Below are 10,000 nucleotides of genomic sequence, written 5' to 3' on the forward strand. Positions count from 1 at the left end.
CAGGAAGACTAGCTGCTGCCTTGGCAACATGGGGATCCATAATAAACCCCAGGAAGAGTAGAAGCTACCTTGGCAACATGGGGATCCATAATAAACCCCAGGAAGACTAGCTGCTGCCTTGGCAACATGGGGATCCATAATAAGCCACAGGAAGAGTAGCTGCTGCCTTGGCAACATGGGGATCCATAATAAACCCCAGGAATAGTAGCTGCTGCCTTGGCAACATGGGGATCCATAATAAACACCTGGAATAGTATCTGCTGCCTTGGCAACATGGGGATCCATAATAAACTCCCGAAAGAGTAGCTGCTGCCTTGGCAACATGGGGATCCATAATAAACCCCAGGAATAGTAGCTGCCCGCCTTGGCAACATGGGGATCCATAATAAACCCCAGGAAGAGTAGCTGCTGCCTTGGCAACATGGGGATCCATAACAAACCCCAGGAAGAGTAGCTGCTGCCTTGGCAGGAACTAATGGGGATCCATAATAAACCCCAGGAAGAGTAGCTGCTGCCTTGGCAAGAACTAATGGGGATCCAACACTTCCGGGTTGGAGCGAGCGGTCGCATCTGCACTCGGTCCGTAGGTAGTATTACATTTCATTACATTTCATTATAGTACAACGGTTTGATTTGTCTAATCTTAGCAATTTCTTCTTAGCTAGCTACATAGCCGTCTTTGTATCATAGATAATTGCGTAATTATCGTATTTCGTCGTCCTAACGCAGTCTACACTGCCCTGCAGCTAGCCAGCTAGCTAACGTCCACCGTTAGCTAGTCCACCGTCTACCGATTAGCAGCACAACTATTACACTCAACTGAACGACTTGATTAGTGTAGTGTTAGCTAGCTACATAGTTGTCTTTGCTGTCTTCGTATCCAAGATAATTGTGTAGTTTAGAGTGTGTAGTTTTATGTCGTCCTTAACGTAGGAGACTCTGCTAGCTAGCCAACAGCTAGCCAACGTCTACCGAACAGAACTTCTGCACTCAACAATCCGGTCGCATTTCGCTTCGCTCCACAGGTAGTATCACATTTTTCATTTAATTTCATTACAGTACAACGGCTTGATTTGTTTGATCGTAGCTAGCTACATAGCTAGCTACATAGCCGTCTTTGTATCAAAGATAATTGTGTAGTCTAGAGCGATTTCCTAGGTTAGCTAGCCAGCTATTGTCGTTCTTTTAACGCAACGTAACGTAATCAACACTGCTAGCTAGCCAGCTAGCCCCGAAAAGCAGCACAGTAGAAACTATTACACTCAACGGAACGACTTGATTAGTGTAGTGTCAACAACGCAGCCAATGCCAGCTAGCCTACATAGTCAACAACGCAGCCTCTGCCAGCTAGCCTACTTCAGCAGTACTGTATCATTTTCATCATTTTAGTCAATAAGATTCTTGCTACGTAAGCTTAACTTTCTGAACACTCGAGACGTGTAGTCCACTTGTCATTCCAATCTCCTTTGCATTAGCGTAGCCTCTTGTGTAGCCTGTCAACTATGTGTCTGTCTATCCCTGTTCTCTCCTCTCTGCACAGACCATACAAACGCTCCACACCGCGTGGCCGCGGCCACCCTAATCTGGTGGTCCCAGCGCGCACGACCCACGTGGAGTTCCAGGTCTCCGGTAGCCTCTGGAACTGCCGATCTGCGGCCAACAAGGCAGAGTTCATCTCAGCCTACGCCTCCCTCCAGTCCCTCAACTTCTTGGCACTGACGGAAACATGGATCACCACAGACAACACTGCTACTCCTACTGCTCTCTCTTCGTCTGCACACGTGTTCTCGCACACCCCGAGAGCTTCTGGTCAGCGGGGTGGTGGCACCGGGATCCTCATCTCTCCCAAGTGGTCATTCTCTCTTTCTCCCCTTACCCATCTGTCTATCGCCTCCTTTGAATTCCATGCTGTCACAGTTACCAGCCCTTACAAGCTTAACATCCTTATCATTTATCGCCCTCCAGGTTCCCTCGGAGAGTTCATCAATGAGCTTGATGCCTTGATAAGCTCCTTTCCTGAGGACGGCTCACCTCTCACAGTTCTGGGCGACTTTAACCTCCCCACGTCTACCTTTGACTCATTCCTCTCTGCCTCCTTCTTTCCACTCCTCTCCTCTTTTGACCTCACCCTCTCACCTTCCCCCCTACTCACAAGGCAGGAAATACGCTCGACCTCATCTTTACTAGATGCTGTTCTTCCACTAACCTCGTTGCAACTCCCCTCCAAGTCTCCGACCACTACCTTGTATCCTTTTCCCTCTCGCTCTCATCCAACACTTCCCACACTGCCCCTACTCGGATGGTATCGCGCCGTCCCAACCTTCGCTCTCTCTCCCCCGCTACTCTCTCCTCTTCCATCCTATCATCTCTTCCCTCTGCTCAAACCTTCTCCAACCTATCTCCTGATTCTGCCTCCTCAACCCTCCTCTCCTCCCTTTCTGCATCCTTTGACTCTCTATGTCCCCTATCCTCCAGGCCGGCTCGGTCCTCCCCTCCCGCTCCGTGGCTCGACGACTCATTGCGATCTCACAGAACAGGGCTCCGGGCAGCCGAGCGGAAATGGAGGAAAACTCGCCTCCCTGCGGACCTGACATCCTTTCACTCCCTCCTCTCTACATTTTCCTCTTCTCTCTCTGCTGCTAAAGCCACTTTCTACCACTCTAAATTCCAAGCATCTGCCTCTAACCCTAGGAAGCTCTTTGCAACCTTCTCCTCCCTCCTAATCCTCCTCCCCCCCTCCTCCCCTCTCTGCAGATGACTTCGTCAACCATTTTGAAAAGAAGGTCGACGACATCCGATCCTCGTTTGCTAAGTCAAACGACACCGCTGGTTCTGCTCACACTGCCCTACCCTGTGCTCTGACCTCTTTCTCCCCTCTCTCTCCAGATGAAATCTCGCGTCTTGTGACGGCCGGCCGCCCAACAACCTGCCCGCTTGACCCTATCCCCTCCTCTCTTCTCCAGACCATTTCCGGAGACCTTCTCCCTTACCTCACCTCGCTCATCAACTCATCCCTGACCGCTGGCTACGTCCCTTCCGTCTTCAAGAGAGCGAGAGTTGCACCCCTTCTGAAAAAACCTACACTCGATCCCTCCGATGTCAACAACTACAGACCAGTATCCCTTCTTTCTTTTCTCTCCAAAACTCTTGAACGTGCCGTCCTTGGCCAGCTCTCCCGCTATCTCTCTCAGAATGACCTTCTTGATCCAAATCAGTCAGGTTTCAAGACTAGTCATTCAACTGAGACTGCTCTTCTCTGTATCACGGAGGCGCTCCGCACTGCTAAAGCTAACTCTCTCTCCTCTGCTCTCATCCTTCTAGACCTATCGGCTGCCTTCGATACTGTGAATCATCAGATCCTCCTCTCCACCCTCTCCGAGTTGGGCATCTCCGGCGCGGCCCACGCTTGGATTGCGTCCTACCTGACAGGTCGCTCCTACCAGGTGGCGTGGCGAGAATCCGTCTCCACACCACGTGCTCTCACCACTGGTGTCCCCCAGGGCTCTGTTCTAGGCCCTCTCCTATTCTCGCTATACACCAAGTCACTTGGCTCTGTCATAACCTCACATGGTCTCTCCTATCATTGCTATGCAGACGACACACAATTAATCTTCTCCTTTCCCCCTTCTGATGACCAGGTGGCGAATCGCATCTCTGCATGTCTGGCAGACATATCAGTGTGGATGACGGATCACCACCTCAAGCTGAACCTCGGCAAGACGGAGCTGCTCTTCCTCCCGGGGAAGGACTGCCCGTTCCATGATCTCGCCATCACGGTTGACAACTCCATTGTGTCCTCCTCCCAGAGCGCTAAGAACCTTGGCGTGATCCTGGACAACACCCTGTCGTTCTCAACTAACATCAAGGCGGTGGCCCGTTCCTGTAGGTTCATGCTCTACAACATCCGCAGAGTACGACCCTGCCTCACACAGGAAGCGGCGCAGGTCCTAATCCAGGCACTTGTCATCTCCCGTCTGGATTACTGCAACTCGCTGTTGGCTGGGCTCCCTGCCTGTGCCATTAAACCCCTACAACTCATCCAGAACTCCGCAGCCCGTCTGGTGTTCAACCTTCCCAAGTTCTCTCACGTCACCCCGCTCCTCCGCTCTCTCCACTGGCTTCCAGTTGAAGCTCGCATCCGCTACAAGACCATGGTGCTTGCCTACGGAGCTGTGAGGGGAACGGCACCTCAGTACCTCCAGGCTCTGATCAGGCCCTACACCCAAACAAGGGCACTGCGTTCATCCACCTCTGGCCTGCTCGCCTCCCTACCACTGAGGAAGTACAGTTCCCGCTCAGCCCAGTCAAAACTGTTCGCTGCTCTGGCCCCCCAATGGTGGAACAAACTCCCTCACGACGCCAGGACAGCGGAGTCAATCACCACCTTCCGGAGACACCTGAAACCCCACCTCTTTCAGGAATACCTAGGATAGGATAAAGTAATACTTCTCACCCCCCTTAAAAGATTTAGATGCACTATTGTAAAGTGGCTGTTCCACTGGATGTCTTAAGGTGAACGCACCAATTTGTAAGTCGCTCTGGATAAGAGCGTCTGCTAAATGACTTAAATGTAAATGTAAATGACTCCTTGTTGTCCCCAGTCCACCTGGCTGTGCTGCTGCTCCAGTTTCAACTGTTCTGCCTGCAGCTATGGAACCCTGTCCTCTTCACTGTGATTGCTATTATTTTACCATGCTGGTCATTTATGAACATTTGAACATCTTGGCCATGTTCTGTTATAATCTCCACCTGGCACAGCCAGAAGAGGACTGGCCACCCCCTCATAGCCTGGTTTCTCTCTTCCTAGGTTTTTGGCCTTTCTAGGGAGTTTTTCCTAGCCACCGTGCTTCTACACCTGCATTGCTTGCTGTTTGGGGTTATAGGCTGGGTTTCTATACAGCACTTTGAGATATAAGCAACATCATTTTTAATACGACACAAATTAGTAGCCTAGTAAAAACGACCTTGTCTTGAATGCAACAGTGAAGCCATGGAGGGGAGACAGAAATTGTACAATATGACGTCCATCTAGCCTGGGCGAGGAAATTATTCCTCCCCCCAAAGATAAAACATATTCCAGAGGTACTGATCCAATGATAAAGACAGTGGATATGGGTGTACTGACCGGGGCTATGGCCAATGGTACAAACATACAGTTACTGTTCCTTCCACTTGGTAGGTGAGAAATGTGAGAACCGATTAGAGTAACACACACACACAGAAGTCAGCTCAGACTGATCCAGCTCAGACAGGCCCAGCTCAGACAGGCCCAGCTCAGACAGGCCCAGCTCAGAGAGGCCCAGCTCAGACAGGCCCAGCTTAGAGAGGCCCAGCTCATGAGCTCTATCAGCTGCAGATTTTTAATTTAGAAAATATACGTGTTTATGTAACGAATGTTAGTGCAACGAACCGAATCGCACCGATTCGTTTCAAATTAAAACGTATTGTTGATGTATGATACGGGGAGCCCATGTATCTAGATACGTATTGAATCATCTTGAAAGGAAAAGATGCACATCTCCAGTGACATTAAGACCTCTTAGGGCTAGGGGGCAGTGTTCAGAAGTTCGGATGAATGACGTGCCCAAAGTAAATAGCCTGTTACTCAGGCCCAGAAGCTAGGATATGCATATCATTGGTAGCATTGGATAGAAAACACTCTGAAGTTTTTACAACTGTTAAAATAATGTATGTGAGTATAACAGAACTGATATGGCAGGCGAAAACCCAAGGAAAATCGGAAAATGTTTTTTTGAGGTCACAGTCCATTTCAATGCTTGTCCATGGGATGTTCAAAGGAATTCCTCCCAGATTGCAGATCCTATGGCTTCCACTAGATATCAAGAGTCTTTAGAAATGGTTTCAGGCTTGTTTTTTGAAAAATGACCGAGTATTTGTAGTTTTTCCAAGATGTCTCTCATTAGAAAAGTAGTCTTGTTGGCGCGTGAATGAGGTACGCGCTCTTCGTTATTTATCTTCCCTGTTGAACATACTATTTATTTAGATATTAGAGTACCTGACGATTAATTAGAAACATCGTTTGACTTGTTTGGACAAACTTTAATGGTAACTTTTTGGATTTGTTTGTATGCATGTTGAAAAAGTGGATTACTGAATCAAGCGTGCCAACTCAACAGACATCTTTGGGATATAAAGAAGGACTTTATTGAACAAAACGACCATTTGTTGTTTAGCTGGGACCCTTTGGGATTGCAAACAGAGGAAGATCTTCAAAGGTAAGTTATTTATTGTATCGCTATTTGGGATTTTGTGACACCTGTGCTGGGTTGGAAAAGTATTTTGGTGTGGGGCACTGTCCTTAGATAATCGCATGGTATGCTTTCGCCGTAAAGCCTTTTTGAAATATGACAATGCGGTTGGATTAACAAGAAGTTAAGCTTTTAAACGATGTAAGACACTCGTATTTGCATGAATGTTTAGTATTACGATTTTGTCATTTGAATTTGGCATCGCTCCAGCTTCACCGGATGTTGCCGATTTTGATCCCGGTAACGGGATCCGTGCACTTCCCTAGTAACATTAAGACAGTTCCCTAGTAACATTAAGACAGTTTCCTAGTAACATTAAGACAGTTCCCTAGTAACATTAAGACACTTCCCTAGTAACATTAAGACAGTTCCCTAGTAACATTAAGACAGTTCCCTAATAACATTAAGGCAGTTCCCTAGTAACATTAAGACAGTTCCCTAGTAACATTAAGACAGTTCCCTAATAACATTAAGACAGTTCCCTAGTAACATTAAGTCAGTTCCCTAATAACATTAAGACAGTTCCCTAGTAACATTAAGACACTTCCCTAGTAACATTAAGACAGTTTCCTAGTAACATTAAGACAGTTCCCTAGTAACATTAAGACACTTCCCTAGTAACATTAAGACAGTTCCCTAGTAACATTAAGACACTTCCCTAGTAACATTAAGACACTTCCCTAGTAACATTAAGACAGTTCCCTAATAACATTAAGACAGTTCCCTAGTAACATTAAGTCAGTTCCCTAATAACATTAAGACAGTTCCCTAGTAACATTAAGACACTTCCCTAGTAACATTAAGACAGTTTCCTAGTAACATTAAGACACTTCCCTAGTAACATTAAGACAGTTTCCTAGTAACATTAAGACAGTTCCCTAGTAACATTAAGACAGTTCCCTAGTAACATTAAGACAGTTCCCAAAATCAGTATTTCAAAACGTTTTTTTAGATTATCGTCACAGTGTAGTTACAGAAACAACTTGTGCTCATATACATGTAACTTCATCACCACTGTTACTAACTACTCTTCCACCTGAGAAAACACTGGTAACCTCCCTCTGTCCTCCCCTCCTCCCACCTTTCTCTGTCCTCCCCTCCTCTCTCCCCCCACCTTCCCCTGACCTCCCCTCCCTCCCCCCACCTTCTTCTGTCCTCCCTTCCTCCTCTCTACCTCCCCCACCTTCCTCTGTCCTCCCCTCCTCCTCTCTCCCCCTACCTCCCCCTCCTCTCTCCCCCCCACCTTCCTCTGACCTCCCCTCCCTCCCCCACATTCCTCTGTCCTCCCCTCCTCCTCTCTCTCCCTACCTCCCCCTCCTCTCTACCTCCCCCACCTTCCTCTGTCCTCCCCTCCTCCTCTCTCCCCTACCTCCCCTCCTCTCTCCCCCATCTCCCCACTCCTCTCTCCCCCTACCTCCCCCTCCTCATCTTTCCCCTTCCTCCCCCTGTCCCCCTTCTCTCTCCCCCCACCTTCCTCTGTCCTCCCCTCCTCCTCACTCCCCCACCTTCCTCTGTACTCCCCTCCTCCTCTCTCCCCCACCTTCCTCTGTCCTCCCCTTCTCCTCTCTCCCCCACCTTCCTCTGTCCTCCCCTCCTCTCTCCCCTACCTCCCCTCCTCTCTCCCCCTCCTCATCTTTCCCCTTCCTACCCCTGTCCCCTTCTTCTCTCTCCCCCTACCTTCCCCTGTCCTACCCCATCCCTTCCTCCTCCCCCTACCTTCCCCTGTCCTCCCCCATCCCTTCCTCCTCCCCCTACCTTCCCTGTCCTCCCCATCCCCTCCTCATCTCTTCCCTACCTTCCCCTGTCCTCCCCTCCTCTTCTGTCCCCCTACCTTCCCCTGTCCTCCCCATCCCCTCCTCATCTCTTCCCTACCTTCCCCTGTCCTCCCCTCCTCTTCTGTCCCCCTACCTTCCCCTGTCCTCACCCATCCCCTCCTCCTCTTTCCCCTTCCTTCCCCTGTCCTCCCCTCCGCCTCTTTCACCTTCCTTCCCCTGTCCTCACTCCTCTCCCCCCACCCACCCCCTCCCATTAACCTAATTGTGAGGTCATAATCCTGCCTGATGTGTGCTTCTAATATCTTGAATGGTCATGTTACCCTATTTTAATTACCCCATTTCAAAAAGCCCCGACCTAGCTCATAGCGGTCTGGCCTGCTGCACTCTCTCTCTCTCTCTCTCTCTCTCTGTAATCCCATGGCCTCACTAAATGTAATTCAGATGAGTGTGTGTGTGTGTGTGGGAGGGGGGGGACTGTAACACATCAGGATTGGAGGATAAGTCCCAAACATGCCAGGACGGTGGGCATGTCCTGTTGATGACAGCAGAGAGAGAACTCAAGGTTAAAATGATACGAAAAAAAAAGAAAAAAAAACATTTTATGTGTGTGGTGATGAACAGACGGCATGATGGAATGAATGTCCTTGTTTGTGTTGGTGGTATGAAATAAATAGTTGTGGGACAGGATCTCTCTCTCTGAGCACACATGTGTACACACACACAGACATATCCATATTGAGTCAAAACAAACTGAGCCTAAAAGATCAGTACCAGCAGTATTAGTTGGATATGAATATGCCTGGAACTGCAAAATGAATATGCCTGCCAGTAGTCAAATCTAAAAACGGTATTTAAATTGAACTGGCATCACTGTTTGAGCTTTACTTCAGACAAGACCCAACAGCATTGAGTTTAAATTAAAAAACAGAAAGAGCCTTGACTCATATTGGTTTCATGTTGTTGATGTGTGCAGAGGGTCCCTGGTTCGCGCCCGGTTATGGGCGAGGGGACGGTCTAAAATTATACTATTACACTGACACCACCTCAAACAGCCTAGCTTTGGACACTGTACCCTGTGAAGATAACTCCAAGGGTGACCACAAACTTTTATTTGGTGAGCTAGTAAACTATGCTACGCTATTATCACAACAATGAATCGGAGAGGGTGTGGAAACTATGAGAGGCCTTTAACTTGTCTAATCAGACACTTGTCTGGTTTCAGTCAAACTATTCAGTAACCTATTCAGTAACCTAATTAATGACTGCTAAAGATCCTCTGAACAATAATTACCTAAAATCACTGTATGGGTGAATGATCCAAAATCCTGCAGACTTGACGCGTTCCCTTTCGTGTTCAACGGCCCTCTCGCTCCCCAACATTCTCAGAGAGAACTTGTTGACTCCTGGTTGGAGCATCGCCCCGAACTGCCGGTGCATGAAGCCCGCCCGGTACAACTGCTCTGCTTCGTCTGACATGATCGGTTCGGTTCCTTCTAACTTGATGAAAGTGGACTGATCGAAGACGGACGATCGGCGATGTGCACTAGCACTGCGACCGCCGGAACCCTGCTCTCCCAGCTCGCCCCCTCCGGGGTAACTCTCTTCGTTAGCACCGGTGTCTGCCTCGGAGATCAGCCTCCGCTGCTCAGCTGGATCTGACCCAAGAGTGTGTCGGCCAGTGATGGAGGAAAGGCGACCTCTGACCAGACGACAGTCCCCATTCAAGTTAGTCTTGATGGCAACGTCCGTTTCCAAGTCTCCGGCGGTTCCGCTCTTGGGGTCCCGGTCCCCGTTGCTCTTCCAACTGCTGGTGGGGGATGAAAGTCCAGGAGGAGGGAGAGACTTCAGCCTGATACCGGTACTTTTCTTCTTGGTGTCCTTGTCGCCACCACCGTATTCTCCTCCGTCGTCAACCATCACAGATACAGAGCCTTTTTGACCAATGTTTTGCGGCAA

General features: G+C 48.9%; 1 protein-coding gene across 1 annotated transcript in view; it reads right to left on the reverse strand.

The window, feature by feature from the left end:
* LOC115116187 (potassium/sodium hyperpolarization-activated cyclic nucleotide-gated channel 3-like) overlaps nucleotides 1-10,000 on the reverse strand; it is a 65,598-nt gene that overhangs the window by 55,110 nt on the left and 488 nt on the right. Inside the window, exon 1 of the mRNA XM_065022285.1 lies at nucleotides 9,336-10,000. This exon is cut by the window's right edge and continues 488 nt beyond it. Coding sequence (XP_064878357.1) covers nucleotides 9,336-10,000 — 665 coding nt within the window. The remainder of the gene's footprint in view (nucleotides 1-9,335) is intronic.

This window comes from Oncorhynchus nerka, linkage group LG9a, assembly GCF_034236695.1.
Source record: "Oncorhynchus nerka isolate Pitt River linkage group LG9a, Oner_Uvic_2.0, whole genome shotgun sequence".
Taxonomy (NCBI): Eukaryota; Metazoa; Chordata; class Actinopteri; order Salmoniformes; family Salmonidae; genus Oncorhynchus; species Oncorhynchus nerka.